This window comes from Drosophila santomea, chromosome X, assembly GCF_016746245.2.
Source record: "Drosophila santomea strain STO CAGO 1482 chromosome X, Prin_Dsan_1.1, whole genome shotgun sequence".
NCBI classification, from domain to species: Eukaryota; Metazoa; Arthropoda; class Insecta; order Diptera; family Drosophilidae; genus Drosophila; species Drosophila santomea.
The window spans coordinates 3,709,466-3,731,664 of NC_053021.2; the positions used below are offsets into that span (position 1 = coordinate 3,709,466).

A 22,199-nucleotide genomic window follows, 5' to 3' on the forward strand; every position below is an offset into this window, starting at 1 on the left:
GAATACCAGAATTTAAAACAACCGAAACCACGGCAAGTAGAAGAAAAACCACTTGCATGTGGGTGCTTTTCTTGTGGCACAGTGGATGGCGTCCTGAAAATATTCAATTCAAATCAAAGCATACTACTTTTAAGCAAGACTTGCACTGTTTGCAACACATTCAAAGTATGGTGTTGCATACTTTCAGACACCTTGTTAAATAATTTGACTGTTGTTTCCTAAATACAGTGGACTAAGTGGTAACTGTGACCACTGTGCGGACAACGGCATTTGTGCACACAGCACAACTGTTGCTGAAACCCATGATTCTCCTTAACCCGGGCCAATGCCCAAAATGCAAATCGTCGCAAAGCGATCGAACTGGAGTACTCGATATATATGTACATATATATTCGAGAGTATATATCTGATGCTGATACTGATGCTGATGCCGATGTTGATGTTCTGCATTCAGATCGCCGCATCGACAATTTGGTCGATGGTCGCGCCAAGGCTTTTCCTTGCAGTCGGGGGAAACCGCTAGACGCGACTACAAGCGACCGGATGAATGGGAATTAGAGGACCGAGACTTGGAGATTTGGTTTGGATATGTATGAAAAGCGCAGATCGACGATCGCGCCTAAGGTTTTGCAATGTGGATGGAAATTTGGCGAGTACGCATGCCAGGCCGGCGCAGGTGACCGATCTTTGGATCACCAACTGCAACGTGATGTGGTCAGTTATACGATGTGCTAGTTATACATGTGTAACCAGAAATGGGTGCAATGGGAAAAGGTTTTTGTAATTACGGCAGCATTACTCTTGGATAATTTTAATTAAATCTAGCACCTTATTTCACTTAAGATCTATAAAGGAAAATCAGAAAACTAATCAGCACTATGAAGACGTAACAAGATTGTTTGCTCTCGAATTCCATGCAAGCGGAAGAGGTTAACGCTTGCCTTGGCTTTAGCCATGGAAACTCAGACGCCTGCCCTCCGCCTCCTGCGTCATCCAATGAAAACAAACAATGCGTTAATACAGTTTCATTCGTTTTGCCATAAAGTAAATACACAACAAGGGCCGGCGGCTGAAAGGACATGGAGATGGAGATGGCCAGGAGCAAGGCCAACGATAAGAGATGGCAATTCACATATATATTTACTCAGCTTTAGCGTTTTTGTTTTAAGCAATTTTTACTTAATGCATAAGCGATCCCCTTTTGGCATAACCGATCAATCTTTATGGCAGCTCGCATAAAAATTAACGACTCATCATCGATAGCAGGAGGAGAGGATGAGCAGGAGGAGGAGCAGGAGCAGGAGATTCGGCCAGAAATATCCACAAATGAGCCGATGGCCCCGACTATCGCCAAAGGTATAGTGGATGATGCCGCGTCGAGTGCGGAGGACATCGTTCAGATAGCCATTGGTCATCTTGTTCTCAATGAGGCACTCGTGCATCAGATCATCCGGCAGCTGGATGTGAAATGGGAAGCAATACATGTGGGCCACCTTCAGTTTGATCGTCTCATTGCTGCTATCGTCCAGGCAAAAGAACGTGGTTGTATCGCCCACTTGAATACGCGCACAGTTCTGCAATGGCGAATCCTTCATCAGCACCATGACCAGATCCAACGAGCTGGGCATATACAGGGCAAATGGCTCGCCGGTCTTCACGAAGGTATCCCGATATTTGGTGAAGGCCATTAGCGGATAGGTGCCGCCGCACTTTCGCTCAAACACCTGTACCTCCTCCACCAAATACGCGCATCTCTCCGGCAGTTGCCCCTTGTACTGCGAACAATCGGTGCATGTGTCGTGGGCAGCGATGACCATGATACGGCTGAAATGGAGCAGAAGCCACAAGCTGATCCCAATCCAAATCCCGGCAAGCTCCATCTATTCACTGTGTGTGTCTCGAAATCGATTCATTTCGATTTCGAACTGCGGCAAATACCAAAATAATTACACACTAAGGTAGACAGATGGCCAGCAGTTTGCTGGGGTCGAATGACTCACACAATCTGGGTCGTGACTTGAATACGAAGTGCCCTGAAAAAGTGGCGATTCCATTAGCTCCCTAATAGGTTTTGGGGAATTTATGCATTTGGGATTTAGTAAATCCAATCATTAATTGTTATTAAATAATTTTCTAACATGATATCTTCACTTTATTTCTTTAATCCATACAGATTTTGAAACTCCTCGATTTCGAAAACTGTGCGCTGAGAGGAAGATTCAAGCATATTGATAGCAGAGAGGTGAGTCTTTAATTTAATTTAAAATATTAAGCCGAATGTCTCGATTCGTATAGGATTGTGCTTTATTTGTTAAGACGCCACTCATAGATACCCAACAGTGGTGTTATTCATTTGCTGGTGCTGATTTGCTGCCGATTTAATTGATTCAATTACGGGCGGCATTATTTCAATTAAGCAATATAACGAGAGAGGAGGGGGGTGCTTGACATGACACGTTGGAGTCGAGTCGAGTTGAGTCGAGTTGAGTTGAGTAGAGTCGAGCTATCATCGATAATTATGACGAGTGCGATGGATGCGATGGATCGGTTCTGATTTGCCTGCAAAGCATTGGGTGATTAATGCAACGGCAGTCTGCAGACTGCCAACTGTTTGGCTTCCTTCAATCCTCAATCGTCGATTGAGTGATGGACTGATTGACTTTTCCGGAAGAAAACACTCGGCAGATTGTGATTGCATAATCCGTTCGAATGCAGCAGCAGTGGTTTTTATTTAATTGATTTTCAGCCACAGTCAAATTTAATTAATTAATAGAAGGAATCGATGGCAGGATTTATTAGAGTAGTAAAATTCTTTCTCACATTCCCCATTTTCAGATGTGCCACCTCATTTATTCTGTCACAGATAATCTTCAATCGTAGAAGATAAAACTCCAGCTTTTCTTCAATATATTGTATATTGATCTCGAGTCTTTAATCTTAGGATTTCAGTCCCTAAAATCGTCGAACAAAGTTCTTGAATTCTTTGTGCAAGCTTCGGTTTCTGTTTATGTTTTCTTGGCTGCAGACCCTGTTGTTTAGATCACTTTTTGATTTATCTGACAAATCAATTTCATTCTCGCCTCCCCTCCCGTTGAGTTTGCATTTAAATTATTTGGTTTCTGTTCCCGCGCATTGGAGAATTTGGTGGGTCTTTAATTTAATATTGTACTTAAGGCGCTGATTTAACGGCATTCTGTCTGCCAATGCTCGTTCGGTTTTTGTGTATATATCTTCTCGATTTGTTTATTTTACATTTGTGATGCCTTTGGTGCTTTGGATGGAATTATGAATTTATTGATTTTGTCATTAATGGGATTTCCTTTCGGCGCAGCAGGTGGCAATTGTCATGCTGCCAGTGTTGTCAACATACACAACATACGCTCTTGTGATTTATGGTTTGGGCTCTTCTTCTCGCCGCCTTCTTTTCGATTTTCGATTTGTATATAGACGTACTTTTGATCGGAAGTTGGCACACCATTTGCGGCAAGTGCTGTCGTTCTCCATATTAATCGGCGGGCCACGAAGTCTGATACTTCCGTCATCCGTCGCCCTTCGCTCCTTTGACTCGAAATTGTGTCACGGAGAATCGGAGAACTGGAGAACTGTAGAATCATATTGATTTTTGACTACACAGTATCTAGTGCTATATTCCTGGAAACGCTCAATGATGCCAAAGATATCCGCCATATCCGCACAATTTAAGCTCAAGTTTATTCTAATCCCACCGACGGAGAGGCAACCCCAAAAAAAACCTATAATAGTTGAGTTTTAGAATTAAAATAGTTAATAGTTAATATAGTTAAACTAGTTAAATTAATGGGTATCTAGGGTATTTCAACAGTCGTCTTCCCTACGCAACGGCTATTTCGTTTTCAGCCTTTGCAGTTTTCTTCGATAGTTATATTCAATTTGGGATTCCATCAGTTTATGGTTTATTGCACTTGATATTGCTCTTTGTTTTAGCTTTATTTTTGTAGCCATATATTGGAAGTGTAGGATATGCATACATATACATATTCACAAGTATGTATACATTTTCATGACGACGGCGACCTTCCAATTGCCAATGGAATGGAGTTCGTTGGCCATTTGGCTGCCGGCGATTTTCGTGTTAATTTTGTTGTAAGCTTTTTGGATTGTTTCGCTTTTCATGTGGTGTTTTTTTTTTCTTTGGATTTTTGTGGATTTTCTGTTGTTGTTGGGTTTCTTGCGTTGATTGGTGGCTGGGAGAACCGTTAAACTTTTGCCCCTTGCCCTGACACCTGACACTTGACACATAACACCTGACACAGGCGACGACAGCAGAGCGGCTACACTAGGAAAAAAAAAACAGAAAAAAGAAGCCGATTGCCCTGGGCACCTCGAAACTGGGCATTGGATTTGGATTTTGGGGAATGGGAAATGGGAAATGGGGGATCGGGGATTCTTGCTTCATTAATCGCTCGCAATTAAGCGCCACTTTATATCCCAACTTCACACTTTGTTGGAGGCTGCCTTTTTGTTTTTTATTTATTTACTTTCGCAGATGCCCCTTTCTTTATTTTCATTGGGTTTCGGTTTCGAATGCATTCAATCAGCGCAATTGATTGATGTCTCGCTGGCTTGTGTGGTGGTGGCTCCCTTGGCACGTGTCGCGATATTTTGAATCTTTTGAATCAATGTGAAAACATTCCAAGCTTCCAAACTGCTAACGGATATGGAAAACGTATTCAGAGGCATCTTCGTGTTGGCCAAGATTAATTGGCTTTTGGCCCTTAATGCAGAGATGCGAGATGTGGCCAACAAAAGGCCCACAAAATTGGTGCAAGTCTGTTCGATTAAATATTGGATTAATTAAATGTGAAAAGGAATTAAATTAGATATCAATATAAGTAATTGTTGTAGATAGCAAAACGGTTATTCTGTCAATCTAAACCGTAGCAATTAATAACTTCCCCTCAAAGTTTCCCCTCATTAATAAATCATAAAAGCCATTCATTTCGGGAAAAGTAGTAATAAAAGTAAAACCCACTTAACGCGGCATTATTAAACCGAAAGAATCATTTTCAATTGCCGGAAGACGGATCCGATCTTTCACCTCAGATGACTGACTTAACAGCAAGCCCAAGCGGCTAAGGATGGTGCTATATGTAGCGATACATGTCTAAATAGATACATATAAATCTGCAGATATCTGTATATATCTGTATATATCTGTATATATCTGTATATATCTGTATATCTGTATACATGTGCGCAAGGCGCACTTTAATCTGGTTCTGCGCACTGAGCGCATTAATTATGCGTTCCAAGGCGATGTCTGGAATATATATGCGAGTATACGAGTATACGACTTTAACTCAACGTACATAGATGTGTTCTTCTTTCTTTCTTGGTTTGCTGCTCATCTGCTGCGGTATGAAATTCTTGGCACGAGTTGGTTAATTAATTTAATTAATGTTTTACCAAAGAGACGCCGGCGCTGGCGAAGCGTCGACTTTGACGCCGCCCCCTTAACAATTTCCCCTCCCCGCTTTCCACGAATTTTCCACACCACTCTGCGCTGTTGATTCTAACGGTAGCACGAATATTAAAACCGACAAAAAATCAACTTCTTTTACCACACACACGGAGCGAAAGAGAGGTTAATAAATAGGCATGCACTGGGGCAAAAATATTCTCGATCTTTAGCTTAAATTAGTCATTCAAAGTGATACGTAACAAATATATTCTTAGTATATACAAATACCAACTTAATATGAAATGAATACAATTTGTATTATCCCAATATATTACATTTGTAATCTTTTTCACCACATTTGTTTTGGTGTACTTGGGGCAAAGAAGATGCATTAATTTACCAGATGTAGATATAGTCTTCTTTACGATGATGCCCTTTGTTTGCTTCTTTTTCCACGCCACTTTGATGCTCCACAAGAAGAAACAAAAAGAAAAAAAAACAGTGTTTCATTAAAAATTATTTAAATTTCATTTCAATAATTCCAGCTCTTCTGCGTTTTTATTTTCAATTAAAGCCAGATTTTATATCAACAAGGGTCATAAAGTCTCTTATCATTTAGCTGCAGCCGCATGCATTTCTAATGAAAATTTATGGAACCCACCTCCACCTCCACCTCCACCTGTGTGCATTTTTTGATTTCTTGGTTTTCAGCCCATTTTGGTTATTTGGGAATTTTTCTCTTGCCTTTCGATGGCATTTTAAACTTGTTCACTGATTCCTATCGCCAGTTTTTGGGGGAAGAAAGTTTCATTTGTCACGAGATTCCCAGTCGTAAAAATTGCAATTTGTTGTTTCTGAAACCGAAACCGAATAACCATTATATATCATTAGGTTCTCTACGCTTCTGAACGGATCGTTGTGATGAACATCGTTACCAAATCTAAATGTTTATATACATTCTTCGTTAGTTTTATGAAAGATAAACTATGTGGAAAAGTGCGTAGAAGGAATAAAGTTATGTTGCCTTCCGCCATCTGAAATTTATTAAAGTTGATAGCTATTTTATCTGGCCTCCACCAAATTATTCCTTATCTGTCAAGACATGGAAATTTCGCCGCATTTTCCTAGCTTTTCGTGGTCCTCCTTTGGCAGTTGTTGTTCCTGTTGTTGTTGCTGGTGTTGTAATTGTTGTTGCCTTAGCTGCTGTTGCTGCTGCTTCTCGTTCTTCCTCTTCTTGAGCGGCTGCACTTTTATTGATTTATGCGAATGCGGCGACCATCAAAGCGAAATTCAAGGCATGACTGCAACTACAACGGCCACCACAACTACGATTACAATTTAGCCAGCGACCGTGGGTTGCACGGCCCAAGATGCAATTGAAAATGCAAAAGAAACCAAAAAATTGTTGCTCAAAAACCTGCAGTGAAATAATGAAAGACTGCAAATGGCTCCTTGTTTTATTCAGCCTAATTGAATAAATATAACACAAACCATGCTGAGATTACTAACGTCTTGGCCACGACTGTAAGTGTGCAATAGTGGACGGCGTTCTGCCGCACTTGTAGATGATCAATTTTCTTTGATTTTTAAAATTATAGCATATAAATGCCTTTTGGGCAGTCAAACACACACACACACACACATACATACACTGTTGCGATAACCCAAGGCGTACGCGGCGTATACGTAATGTGCTCAAGAGTGGGACGACGGCGACTTTAGCAAGTGGGATGCTTGAGTTTTTTAGCAAAACAAATAAAACAACAAGGAAATGCTGAGCAGAAGAGGCATTGGCAGTGCAGAGGTATTCAGAAATCAGAAGCAGTACTAACGCAAATTCACCGCTACAGAGCATTGACACTACTGCGCATAGCATCATTATCATTATCGGGAATGGAATGGTATGGAATGGAATGGAATGGAATGGAATGGCAGGGGGGGATAGCATATCTTATATAGACGGATGACTGCCATCAGTCGAGCGACTATTGACAGCGGCAGTTAACAAGAGCGTTTGCCAGAATTTATCTTTCAAGCATCATAAATCATAAGCACAGCGCACCAACGAAAATGAACCGAGCCAAGTGGTTTTAGAGCCCCGAAAGTATAAGACTACCAAATATCCTAGGTGCGCAAGATATCAGCCACTTTTGCTAGCAATTTTCTTTCTCTCTTAACTTATTGTAAAGCCTCATAGTTTGTTACTTTTCATGCTAATTCCTTCTATTGAAATAACCAAATGTCTAACAAACCCCCACGTTGCAGGGTATACAGCTGGCTTAAGTTATATAACATTCTTCTAACCAGCTACTACTGCAAGGGCAGAGCACTTGCCATGCTCATTGCCTCCCAACTAACTCGTATATATGTATGTATATCATCAAGTAATATATATAGCAATAATTACTCCATAGAACGGTGTACTCCTCATCTTCTTCCTCATCAAAATCATCATCATCAGCTGCTGCTTCTTCGTCGTCGTCGTCGTTTTGATCATCTTTTGCCTTTTTTTGACTGATTAAGAAAAGGAAAACGCAGCCAAGCGTCGCAAAATGTGGCTGATAAAAACCAAAGGCACATGCACAACAAAATTTCGTGCGCAGTCAATGAAAAGTCAGCGAAGTTATATAGTAACCACAACTACTCGCATCAATTATGAACTTGTCTACATTTTTTAAATCACCATTTTCAACTACAACTCAAGTAATCGAAATTTTGTTGGCTAAACACCAAGCAATTGCTGTCTAATCATTATTAGCAACTTATAGTTAGAATGCACAGACCAAATTTGTCGCCAATACCGCGTTCGCATTTGTCCATTACTCATTCATTGTGAATTGTTTCATTGCCCCATAATTTGAGGCAACAAAAGGCACCCCACCCGGCACCAAATCGCCATCTCACGTATAGCATTTGTGTGTATATATATATGAGTGTTGTCTAATCATAATTCAGGGTCTTATCGCAGTGCTGGGCATCTCCAGTTTCGATTCGGTTCGTTTCCTTGGGATTGGGATTGGGATTGCTATTAGTACTGGGATGTTCATCATGATGATGATGATAATGATGACGATGCTCCTGCTGCGGGGAGTTACCTCATCTTCATCTTTAACTTCTTGGAGTTGCATCTGTTGCCTGTCGTCGACCGTAAACTTGCGACAAAATGTCGCGTGCTCTAAACTGCAGTTATGTAACTTTACTATGCCTGACAACTTGCTGGCAACTCGCTCATAAAATCATTGGCTTTATCGCAATAAGTACAGGAGTACAGGCCCCACCCCGTTGAGAGAAGTGCCCCCCTTATCCCCATATTCTGCCATATTCTGACCCCCCTTGGGATCCTTCGGCTGCGCGATCCCACATTCTCTATGGCCTCCGTTCGATCGTTAATTCTTGATTGACAAATTATTGGCCAAATTGTTTGCTCTGCTTCCGCCTTTCGTGCGCCAAATGTGAGAGAGCTACACTGAGAGTGCAGCACTTTTAAAACCAAGCAAACCAGTGCAATATCTGCTAATTGAATTCTCAGACAAGAATGGCTACTAAAAAAAAAGTTAAAAATATGGAAATAACATCGTTTGAAGTGATGCAAACATGATCGAAAAATATGTTTTTTCGCAGTGCCTAACGGGAGAGCCGATGCAATTAAAACCAATTTTCCCGCAGTGAAGTGAAGTGGACAAAATGATTGAAAAGCGACGACACCTGATAATAAACGTTGCCACATGCTAAATTCAAATTCAGGCCAGTGGCGTTGGGCTGGCAGATTTCACGGGGGGATCGGGGAACGGGGATCGGGAATTGAGCTCTGCCTGACAGCCTGGCGTGGGTGTTAAATTACAGAGGCCAGGGGCAAACTGCAGCAATCTGCGCCTGACAGACGGGACTCAAATTCAGGTCCCAGCTCTCAGTTCCGCGCGTTCCAAGCTCCAATCTTCAGATGGATGGCTTCGCCTGGCTCGCGTCAATGTCATCCGCATTACGCCCGCGGTTGTTGAGCCAAAAAAAAAAAGAGAAGTACACTGAATAAAAAACTAAGAATCGCATCCCATCTGGATCGCGTATCCTACATGGAATGGAAAACAACGTTTGGTGTAGGCCATTTGTTTAGATTGCTGTTCCATGTTGTTGGCGTCAATGTTCCTCTCATCGCGTGGCTCAAGTTGCTCCTAACCAAACAACAAGACACACTTGAGGAGTTGCAGCGACTGCTTATACCCTTTAATCCACCTTTAGCTTTCCCTTAGAAATTGTTGAATGATTTTATGGCGTACATCTGTAAAGTTTGATGCATTCTTATAGTATAGTTATGGCGGCCAGGCAACTTGTTGCGCATTCTATGCTACCCGCAGCCTAGGGTAGCCAGAAAAGTTAATAATTGTTATTTGCCACACTTGTGGGCTGCAGTGGGCGTGGCCGTTGCTGTGGCAGTGGCAGCTATACCCGTTGCCATGGCTTTGACACTTTGCGGTTAATTGCATGGAGTGGAGGATGGGCTCCTTGGCCTTAGATCGCTTCAATTCAATTCATCTCGTCTCGTCTCGTCTCACGTGTCGTATACGTAATGTGGGGAATTTGGTGACTTTGGCCAGCATTTGTGGCATCGCATCTCCATAGAGACGATCATTAAGGCCCGGCCACATAATTTGACCAAATGCAGACCCACAGCCGCACTGAAAACGAACGAGTCGAACTGAAAACTCGAACTGAAAGACAAAGTCAAAGTCAATAAAAATTCTAGAGTCGGCAAAGATGAGACAACAGCAGTGAGTCGGGCCGGGCCGATCAGTGGGTATAAAACCAAAAGGAAAAAACAGAAAGCTGAAAACAGCGCTGCAAATAAATGCAGGCAAACTTCGATCACAAAAGATCGAAAGAGCGACCAAGAAGCCGGCTAAATTAGTTGTCATGGGAATTTATTGTGCTCAAGTGTGAGTCGTAGAGTCCCGGCCTCGGAGATCGGGAATCGAGAATAGAGAATCGGGACTCCGAGAATCCGAGAATCGGAGAATCGGGTATCGGGAATCAGGGGGCGGAGAGTGCTAACCCTAATGTGCCCACATGCATCCATCCCAAAGATCATGCGCATGATTAGCTGGCAAAAAAATAAACATATAACCACAGAACGCGCAAATGAAAAGAAAAAAGAATTGCAAAGCTTTTGGTTCTCAGCGTAGAGATGGTAGGAATTTGCTCGAGACCAACATAAAATACCAAATACATATGGGATATTTGAAATGTCCTATGCCAGCTCTAATATCTATTTTTCCATACATTTTAATGTTCAATATATATATTCAAATAGAAGCGATCCTGCATACGCACATCTCTAATGTCCAGATCGCCGTGTAAAAGTGTCCAAGTGAATGTGTGGCCGTCCAAGCGCAAATTGTTCGAGTTGCCAATTTGTATTAAAGTTGAATTATGCAAATAATGCCGAGACTTTGCGATGAACTCGCAACTCCCAGTCAATTTCAGTCGCCAGCTCTTCGCTTCTCTTCTCGTCTCTGCCCGTCACTTTTTGCGTGGCGAAGACACTCTTCTGCAGCTTCTTCTCCTCCTAACTGTCAACTGTCACACAAACACTTAAAAAAAAAGGAAAATACCGAAGAGTCTGCGAAATTTGTTTAGTGGCAAACATCATTTGTCTCAGGGCATCTCGCTGGCAGCTCCATCTTAATCTACTGTTGTCGTCGCCAGCGTCGTAATCTATTATTAAAATGCCATTAGAGCGGTGCAGTCTGCCCTCTCACCTCGCCTCCCCCAAACTTTCCACCTCCCAAACTCGCCCGCGGATCTTCGAAACATCGACTCTTCGCATCTGCGAATCTGCGAATCTGCGGATCTTCGGATCTGCGGATCTTGGGATCTGCGGCTCCAGGTGGCAGCTGTCGTCCGTCTCCACGGCCAACGGCAAATGTAATTATTGATGAAAACATATTTCAATACATTCATTTCATACATCCCTGCCTTCACTATCTCTGCAGTTTGGTTCACTCTTTCCGCGAGACAGCATTGTTTTTTTCTCCTAAAATTGTACTTTCTTTAATGTCCAATTCTTGGGTACTTTTTTAACCCTTTATTCATTTGTTTTTTGCATATTAAAGGGTATCACATTGTTCGTACACGCGCAAAGCCGCCATTTCCGCAGGCCTTTCGTAAATGTTGTCAAATTTGGCGCGAGCAAATCGCACGCGTTTCCTCGGGGCGAAAGCCGGCGACTCAGATTGTTGGTTTTCGCGGTGTGGAAATTAATTATGGTATGGGTAAGTTCGAGAGCCGAGATCCGAGATCCGAGACCTTTGCATAATCAAGTGTCAGAAATAGGTAAGAGCTTAACCCATTAACTGCAATTAAGCGGCCAGTATTGGGGCTCTCTGGGCAATTAACAGTTCATTAGCTAAAGTTTTGGCAAATATTTTAACTTTGTCGCCGATCGGTGTGGAGTTTTAGGTGCCCCGGGATAAATTTGTGTATTTAAGCGGCCGCAAATCATTTTGGGAAGCTGACAACAACAAAAATGTATGTATATGTATATCAAAAGCCGTTAGATAAATTTAAAAGCCATGGCATATGGCATACACCTTTTCCCAATTTACAATGCCCTTGGGTTCTGTGAAACTGACCCCTGGTCGTGGAAGAATTTCAAATATAAATCTATGCAGCTCTTCTGGGTTTTTACCAAACATTTAGTACTGGCCACCCATTTATTTGATTTTTCTATAACTATTGTTTTGTGCTCCCGTTCTAATTGTTTGCTACTTTTTGTACTTTTATACTTTTCACCTCGACCTTCCATATCCCCCTATATTCAACTCAAACTCGTTTGATCTTCTTTTTATGGGCAGATGATTCAATTGGCTTTGCCAAGCGATAGCAGCAGCTATAGAATCAACCAAATTGAGTGTGTATAATTGATTGCTCATCACTGTTCACTCATTAAATTCGCATTAAATTGGCATGAAAATCGGGAACACATCGCGAAATACAATCTTCTTGACTTGATCGGGGATTTCGGATCTTGGCTTGTGGTTTTTTCTTGGCCCCAATAGCCGATGATCAACAAAAGAGCCATGGGACAAAGCTGAAATCGATCGAATTCAGTTCGGGGAGTCGTTAAAAACATAATGGCAATAGAAACCATTTCCATTGTCTTTAAAGACTATCAAAACATTTCTAATTCATTTAATAATCTATTTGTTTCTTTTCCCCAAATCACCTCAAAGTGATTAAAATATCCAGAGTTGCACAGGGAGAAAATATTCCCATATATTATGACACCTTTTTTTGGGTTTTGCAACTAAGCTACAAGCTAAATAAAATGCATTGCATTTTTTCCTTCTGTTTGAAGAGGACTTTGGAGCTTGTGACTAGGATCGGGGGGATCTAGGTCTAACTCTCCTTCTGCCTAATTGGCATGCGTAAGGCGGTCAGTTTGGTCTGTTTGGTCAGTTTGGTGTGTGGAGCTTGGAGTTGGATACTAAATCCGAATCCGAATCCCAATCGGAGTTCGAATCCGAGTCCCAGTCGACGCCTGTCACCCCAGGAATTTTGTGCGCCCAAATTGGCAGCTATTGTTGGTTTTATTTTCATTGTCTTTGCCGCCGAGTGACCCACTTTGGCGCCAAGGCAGAGTCGCCTTTTTTTTGTTGTTGCCTTTGCCTTTGGCTTTTGGCTAAAATCCAAAAACAGTCGGCGAACGAGACAGGCGAACAACGTTCAGCAAATTGCAGTTGAATGCAATGCTCAATGCCCAATGCCCCCGCCACCGTTTTGGTGGCCAGCTTCTTTTGTTTATTTTGCCATATTGTTGCTGTTCAGCGATCCTGATGTCCGGACTGACAAATTATAATGCGTATGATATGCAACAGACAGGGGCGTCGTAAAAGGATAAATAAATAAATCATGGCTTGCAATTTTGGCGCTTGGATCCAAAGTAGTTTTCGTAATTCAAACTACACTTGGGTGGGAAAATATACCAGAAATGCACTTAAATTAAATCTAAAGAAAGCACCAAGTCATTACATCGAAAAGGCACTACAAGTACAGTATTCATACGCTATACAGTACATATCGCCAGCCAGAGATCAACTCAATCAAGCAACTCAAGTCTACCGTTCGTCTGTCCCAAAATGGGCACAACTTGTGGGCATTAAAATGTTGGGGGTTTTTGCCTGTTCATTTCTTTTGTGCTCTTAAGCCTTATTTTCGGTTTCGATTGCTCTTGTCGCAGTGTTTAACTTATAATTGATTGATTTATTGTTTTATTGTTTGCAAAATAAGTCATCTCGCAGCAAAAGGCACAAGAATTTAGCGCTGTGGCGCTCCATAAAATCGACATTAAATAAAGATCAACGCAAAAACCCGAAATAAATGTAAAATGAAAAAGACGAAGGACAGAAACCGCCAAAATATAAAAAACAAAACGAAAAGAACTGAATATGCCGACTCCGACTGACAGGCAAAAGTCCGAAAAAAACGAAACCTTGCTAATCAATTGACAAGAAACTGCAGAATCTCTTTTTTTGTTGTTCCCCGATTTTAACAACTTTTTGAATAGCTTTAAATTTATTTATCTTGGTTACTTTGAAGTTAACATAAGTGCAGCATATACGAAGTAGTAACCTATATTGGCCACTTCCAGCATTTATTTTCATTACTTTAAACGTAAATTGGCAGCCAAGAAGTTCCGTTTATTAAACAATTAGTCGCAGCATAAGTTGAAGGTGCCATGTGCCATTTGACACATTTCTCCAGCAGTTTTCCCTCGCCGATGTACATGATTTTCCGTTAATTGTTTGCTAACAACTTCGATTAGTTCCATCCCATGCTTGTTCTACCCAACGCAACGAATGAGGATGTGGATGTGGATGAGGAGTTTTAGCTTGGAACTTCGAGTTGAGTGGAGTGTCAAGTGGAGTGTCGCCCATGGGATTTAGCATGGTTTTAGAAACAGTAAATGCATTTAGCATTTACCATTTCGCATTTAGCGATTGATTCGCCAACCGGGTGCATAAATAAATAATTGCACGCAAACGCAAACCATTTTAATCGCTCTCAATCGATATTGCACTCGGCACTCTGCACTCTTGCAGGGAATGAAATGAAATGGCGATGGAATGGAATCCAAGGCAAAGACAGTCGGTGGGCTCCATGGAGGCCGGAACCGAGCTCATAATCATGCAAATGTGTCGCCAAATGAGATGCGGCGGATGTCGGCAGCTGGAGCGCCGTAATCTCGAAGCTATCCACTTTATTTATCGCATTCAATGCGATCCGATGTCGCTGTTGTCGATCAATGTCAATTTTATGTAATGCAGAGCTAAATGTTTCATTGATACACATAAAAAAAATTGAACAGCTCCTTGGCTGCGTAGTTCAAAATTTGGTAAAACAAACTTTTTGTATTTTCCTAATGGAAGCGTTTGGTTGCTCATTTAAAAGACATAACGAGGTTACAATTTCATAGGCATATGATATGCTATTGATTTATTGATATATATTGATATATATTAAAATATATTAATATCTGAAAGTATTCATTTCAAAATTCATGACAACGCCGCGTTTTTTCCGTGCAGTTAAGTGCTTATTAGGCGTCTCTTTAATTTGCAGATAATTAGAGGCTAATTCCTAGCTAATTGAAAGCCATCGCCGTATTGGCATATGCATATGCCCCTCCTGCCAGCACAGCATCCTCTTTTATTATGCGGAAACGGAAGTGTGACTTAAAGTGAATAAAATGAGACACAAAGTCGCAGAGTTGTAAAATCAAATCAAAAACATTTATAATTATCGCCAGAGAGATGCGAATAAATGATAAATAAAAAAAAACGCGCCCGGTTCTTCCTCTTTTTCCAATATTAGTTCATATATTTTCGATTTTTTCAATATTTTTTGTTGTACAACGCCTTGTTGTTGAGCTTGTGTAAACAAGTATTTTAATAACTCAATCAAAATAAATGAGCCAAAGGAGGCAAACAGAATGAAAAACCTGCACATGCAGAGGCGCAAGGGGCGTGGCTAACTGTTTGTTAGTTGGCTGTTTGGTTGGTTGTTTGGTTGACTAGTTAGTTGGTTGGTTAGTTGGTTGGTTGGTTGGTCTACGGTCCACGAAAGGCCGTTCCTGAGCGACTGTCAAACGCATGCCAACAACAGTTTAGTGGCAACAATTAGCAACGCATTTTGCCAAAGCGCTACAAAAGTTAAGGAGACAACTAGTAAAAAATCTGTCGACAATCTCAGAAGCACTGAGATAAAGTTGGGAATTTTTAGAACCACGAAAGGCATGCAATATGATCAGTTTTCTGCGTAAATTGAGCAGTTAAATCTGAAATAAAAATAAAACGTATACATTATTATTATATTTAGATGGAGTAAGCACATGTATGTACCTGTAATCTTTTTGTGCACTTGAGTTGCAACATAATGGCATCTTTTCTCTCACTGATGAGCCAACATATCTGGCTAAAATTGTTCCTAATCAAGCGTTAATTGGCCGGCCAACAACGGCAGCGTAGAGAATCGGAAGGCAAAGTGAATATCTTGTACACTCTGGAATGGGATGGAACGGATCGGATTGGATGGGATTAGTTTGAGTCGGATTAATTCGGATGCGATTAGATGGCAATCCTTTTATCAGTATACGAGTTGGGGCATCCAAACCACGATTCTAACAAAGTCCACCATCGAATGGGCCTCTCTCTTTGCAGCGAAGGTTCAATAACCCAATCAATCGACTGATCGTGAGTCTACGACTGATATATTCAACCAAACGAACAATTTATTAATAAAAACACAGAACCTGATAACAATGAAATCAAATTTTGTATGCAATGACATATTTTGTTGTTGCAGCTTCTGCTTCCTATTTGTAAAACAGATCGACTGAAAAGCAAAAAAATGACAAAACCAAACTAAAAAACAAACAACAAACCAAAAAGCCAACAGGCAGAAAGAGATGGATAGACGCCACTTTAAACTAAAGACAAAACTACGGTAAAATATAATAAAAATTTATGGCGGGCCATTGTTCAATTTTATTGTTATTATTTCGCTAACTTTTTCGTCTTTTCCCCCATTCACATCTGTCTTGTGTCTTGTGTTCTTAGGCCAGCGTTGAGACAATAAAAATTTCAGGACTATTGTTTGGCAATCTAAATCAATACACAAAAGACGCAAATTGTTTTCAAAATATTTGTGGCGTAAAAAGTTACAAATTTAACAGTTTGCTTTGCTAACGAAATAGTTGAAATATTATCCAATTAGTTGAGGGTGTTGCAAATCAAGCAAATATTTTAGGCCGCAAACGAGGCAATTTCAAGTGATCAACCGATCAAATTCATTATTACCTGTAGTCTGCATAAATCGTTGGGTGTCTTTATGTTCTAGCCCATTAACTTTGCATAATTCCGAAATGCCATCAAATGCCTAATTTATTTAGCATCTCCTGGCTTCACAAGGGAGCCAATCATCATCATCGTCATAATCACTATCATCGACGTTGTGGTGTTCGCGTTGACAATCTCTTTTTATTTATCACGTTTACTTATTTATTTCATCTGAGAGATGTGCTTTTTTATGCTGCCGAAATGCGAAGCGTGAAGCTTTATCAATTTCGACAAACACCTGGCTACCTGGGCAAAAAAAAAAAAAGAGAAGAGAAGAGAGAAGATAAATGAATTCACAACCGATTGGAAATATTGATCAATAGAATGGCAGCAGCGAATCAAGACGAAAAGTTTAGCCAAGGCGATAACAATCGAAAGAAAGATCCAATAAACATCATCATTAGCATCCGCGATGAAGAGTGAATCGTATTAGAGCTTCTCTTCGCCAAGAATGTTAACGAGAATGTAAACGGCACAAATTCTGAAATAGTTATAGTCTTGTGTATAAAACTAAGGTTTTTAACTCTTCAATCGCTTAAAAACAATTGAGTTCATATGTAAACACCCAAAGTATCCCCCAAAATCCGGAAGAGAACTGAATATCGATTTAGTATCGATTTCCCAAACGACATGCGGCTGATAATTATTTCCCGTTCACTTTATGAATACTAAAAGCCACAATGATCAGTCATAAATATCAATAAGCCAACAAGATGTGCACAATGCATAACTCGAGCAAAGATCGTGAGAAATGCCCGAATTTACGTATTACGAAAGCAAACAGCTCTTTAAACTCTCCATATGAAGGGTACATTAATTGTTAGCTTTTCCGGCGAAAGAATATACAAGTTATTCGATCAACAAAAATTTACATACGCCATGAACATACGACTTTGATTAAGTTGTTAGTATTTCTTATGCTGTGCTGTAAAGACCGAAACCGAAGCAAGGCAATCTTCATCTCCCGAAACCCCATCTTCAAGTCCAAGTCCAAGTTCCTGGGGAAAGGTGTGAAATATTACAGCTTTTCTTCGTCTCCCTGGGCAGCGGGAAATGTTTTGATTTTGAACAAAACAAACGCCACGGGTGGAACTGAAAAAAAAAGAAAAAAAAGGAGACGAGGGGAGGGCCTTTCAAAAATATTCAAATCATTTTGAAATACGAGTCTGTATTTATTAGCGATTAGTTAGTTTGAGATGGGCAGCCGTGGGGACGTGTTGGGATTATGGTAGATTTGGAATTTACTGTGAACATATGCAAATCGCCGCTAACAAATTTTCGAAAGTGTCAAAAGGCAAAGGCTGGCGAAGTCCAAGAACTGGCCTCAGAACAGGTGCCTCTCCACTCCACTGCTGTCCACTGCTGTCCATTGAAAACTGATATCTTTATCTGTCGCCCGGGCCTTTCCTCCGATATTATTCTTGTTAGCATCGTTCTTGAATTTATTCAGCCAGTGGAAGGTGTTAAAAACTCGGCGGAGAGGGTATGGGATCACTGGTGAGCTTGGCGCACGCTAAAGTTCAGCACTCGTGTGGGTCACCTGCGATCAATTGAAATGCTAATGCCACCGACAGTCGACAGCCAACAGCCAACAGCTAACAGCCTCAAGTTGAAATATTTAAATGCAAAATGACAAATCGATGAATTATGAAACGAAATCTAGAGTCGCTGAGAACAAGTGGAGTGAAGCATTTTCCTTACAAACTATATGAACTCAACTAATAGTAAATGCAAGTTCGGTTGCTTAGTAGCCTTAAATGTGTGAAACTTTTTGAAAAACTCCACTTGGCGTCTCAAGAATATGCCCGCAACATTCTTGGGTATCATCTTTGTATCTCATTTGATTTCAATAAAGATTTCAAGATGCCCCCCAATTCCCCGTTTTTAATATGAATTAATATGATTCGAATCGAATGCTTTTGACTAGACTCTTTCTTGTTTTTTTTTGTTTTGTTCTATATAACAACAATTTATTGAACCATTCAGCCAGTCGGAATGGAGAAAGGAAGGTGAATAAATATCATTGGTTTGGGTTATGAATAATGATATATTTCGATTTAAACTGTTGAAATATGAGAGCAGCTGAAAATGTATAAGAAATCAGAACTTAACAAATTCACCCAATATAAGTTTATTACTATGCCTTGACGTTGTGTGTGTGTGTGTGTGTTGCACATGGCGCGACAACTGCCGCCACTTTTGCCATGAAAACCATGAAACTGCGAACGAGGCACGTTGCCAGCTGAAGTCGAAAAGTCGGGAAAGTCGGGAAATCGGAAAATCAGAAGATCGGGAGGAGAACTCGGGGTCTGGGAGTCGCTCAGTTAGCAGCCGTGCGGCAAATGAAAATATTTATACACAGACTCGCACATTGATTCCTCCTCGACTAACGGTAAGTGCACTCTATGCAAACATCAGCGTTACGAGTACGAATACGAGTACCAGGGTACTTGCAACATGATGAGCCGTCTGAAGCTTAGCGCAACTTAAGCTGCTGCCCGCGTAATCCCTATCCAGATAATTCCCTGACTCCGCACACGTGGCGTATGCGTAATCTGGCGCTAATTTTAATTGGGCCCCGAGGTGCAAAACGAAGTCGAGAACAACGGCGCAGATCTGGCGGGGAATCAAAAGGCGTCTGCTTAATTAATTTATTACTGCTGCTGCGGCATGTTGCCACAGTTGCTGTAGTTGCTGCAGTTGCCGCAGTGGCCGCAGTTGCTGCAGTTGATATTGTTGATGCTCAGAGATGTTGCCGCTGTTTTTGCTCCCGGTCAAAGCATTAATTGCTGTTTTAGTAGCTCAAGCTATGGCTAGCGACTGATGTCCCGGTTTTTGTTTTCCAGTTGCCCACATTTTTTGTGCGCTAATAAATTCTAGTTGGTGGTACATCTCTTCACGCAGTTGTACTTAGTGGTCTGCTTAGAGTATTCAATAGTACGAGTATTTTGTAGCAAATGGCTAATTTCTATATGGGTTCTAGCCGCGTTGCTTTCGAGAATCTATTTGTGCTAGCACTGCCTTGATCACCTGTTTGATAAACCATTAAATGCCGGCCAAAGAACAACCTTCACCAATCGAGATTTTCAGAGGTTGCTGCTGTTGCTGTTGGCAGCCTGTTGCTGATAATCTATCGTCGTCTATCAGCATGCATCATGTTGCAAGTTGCTGAACTGTTTGGGAAAATGTTGCAAATGCAACAACTTATATGTAGTAGTAGTACGTACATACGTCGGTCGTCTGGAGCTGCAGCTGCAGCTCCAGCACATGCAGTCTGGTCTGCAGAATTTGCCGAGATTTTCCCGGCAATCATTCACTTTTAGCCATAGCATAATAACAATATTTCAACTAGTCGCAGTCGCCTGGCACGCGATCCATCTTTTCCATACGCGCGAGGGGATTATATTTTCCATCTTTTTCATTCCATTTTTTGAGACGCCGAAGGAGAAGGAGGAGCGCTCGTTCAATGGCGCATAGAATTTCGATTTAATCGCGTTCGTTGCTGCTGCTGCTGCTGCTGCTGCTGCTCTGGCTGCAATTGCTGCTTTTGATCTGATCTAAGTTGCATTTAATAATCGTTGTCGTCTGCAGCAGCAGCATCAGCCAGAGCAGCCACAGAAACAGCAAGAAAACAGGCAAAACAGGCTGCGAATTCTGCAGATGCTGCATGTTACTACTACTGCTGCTGCTGCTGTTGCCGCTGTCAACGTCAAAGTCAAGGCATTTGTTGCTGCTGCTGCTGCTGCTGCTGCTGCGCCTACATTCATATTTCAGCAATTAAAAATCTAATTGACAAATACTCGAGAGACAACGTGAAGGCAGCCGCAATCGCGACTAGACGAGTTCGAGTTCACAGTTGTTGCAGCTGCTCCACATGCAACATTCACTGCACTCCCCACACTCCCCACTGTCTCCTTAATAGAGATGTGCAGCATGTGGGCCTCGTGCGTGTTGCGTGTCCCCTGCCCGTTAATTGAATTAGGACATGTTACATGTAAATGTATTTGCAATTAGGTTAGCTTTGTGGGAAGGACCAATATTTGTTATTCCGAATCTTGAAGTTCAAAAGGATACATTTAACTGCAGATTTATAAATCCAATTGTATTCTCACGCGAGCAGCGCCAGTCACAGCTTCTCTCTATAATATATTTATTTGCAACCAGTTTTAATAGCTTCATGCTTTTGTAGCAAATCCATGTGATTTTTCGATTATTTCCCCTTATGACACCGCCTGATTAGATGATCATGCAGAGTTGTCACTGTACCCGTACCTCTGTGCCGCCGAGAGGAGGGGGAGTTTCCACAATGTACAGTTGAGCAGTCCAGCTTAACGGCCGGCTGACTGCCATGATTGACCATCAAGCGTGCTCCATGCTCCATGCTCGATCTCTGAAAGAAAACAACGCCACTTGGAAAGAAACGCCAGAGGGTCAGCGCGATAAGGATGGAGGGTCGGTCTAGAGGTCTAGAGGTCTAGACGTGTGGGTGGGGCTTTGGATGGGCACGCGACCAAGACGAACGCAGGTCAGCACGTGGCCCACTAAGGAAAGTGCACACCGAGTTAGAGATACAATACCCCCTTTGCATAAATCAAATGCCAGTTGTGGCTTTTTAGACTGCGACTTTAATGCACATTAATTATGCCAGAGCAGCAGTGCAACAGACCAACTTGTCATTAGCCATCGAGTGGCAGTGGCTGGAGTTGGCTAAGAAAGTGGGTCTACCTTGACCCACCACCCATTTACACAGAACAAAAAATGTTGTATTTATCAGTTACTTTACTACTTAACTTTAGTAATTCTGCATATTTTTGTAGCCTTCTTCATCTACATTTCTGGCAGTGCACGCTTTTGTTTCGAGCTGAAGGAAAAGCAACTGCTTAATTAGAGAATAGAGCCATGAAATGGCTTTCAACACTTGAACTTCTTGGAATCAGCAGCTGTCTCGTTTAGTTTAGTTTAGTTTGGGGGGTTATGGAAAATTGCTCAGCCATGTAATGGCTCGGCCAAACAAAAAATTACCATAATTTAATGTTAGTTCACTGGCAGAGGGTGCAGGCAATTTTGTTCTACTCACTGAGCTCATTAAGATAAGATTAAGATTGTGCCGAGAAGTGAAAGTGAAAGTGGGTCAAGGACAATGGAAAAGCAAAAAAGGAAACGAAACGAAACAAGGACCCTGATTGAAATACAATTTTTGGCAAGAGTACAGGTAAGATGTGTCGCAACTGACTGCCTGGATCTCCACCTTCCACTACCTCACTACCTGCTGAAAAACGGAGTTCTACCTGAGAAGAGAAGAGGCGTGAAGTGAATGAGAAATCGAGACGAGGTCCTTTTTCGGGGCTGCTCCTTTCTTTGCTTCCCAG

At 41.5% G+C, this 22,199-nt stretch overlaps 1 protein-coding gene and 1 long non-coding RNA gene across 5 annotated transcripts in view; one reads left to right on the top strand and one right to left on the bottom strand.

The window, feature by feature from the left end:
- Window positions 1–22,199, top strand: part of LOC120455173 — a 101,782-nt gene that overhangs the window by 65,158 nt on the left and 14,425 nt on the right. For all 4 annotated transcript variants that reach the window (XR_005616724.2, XR_005616723.2, XR_005616722.2 and 1 more), the window contains exon 4: window positions 2,174–2,242. This is a non-coding gene — a long non-coding RNA (uncharacterized LOC120455173). The remainder of the gene's footprint in view (window positions 1–2,173; window positions 2,243–22,199) is intronic.
- LOC120455171 lies at window positions 1,019–1,970 on the bottom strand. The gene has a single exon (XM_039641104.2). It carries the CDS (start codon window positions 1,878–1,880, stop codon window positions 1,254–1,256), a length of 627 nt encoding a protein of 208 aa, XP_039497038.1. The 5' UTR covers window positions 1,881–1,970; the 3' UTR covers window positions 1,019–1,253.

Bases quoted from the DNA above. Each gene is read 5' to 3' on its own strand.
- LOC120455171 (XM_039641104.2), bottom strand. From the start codon at position 1,880: ATGGAGCTTGCCGGGATTTGGATTGGGATCAGCTTGTGGCTTCTGCTC.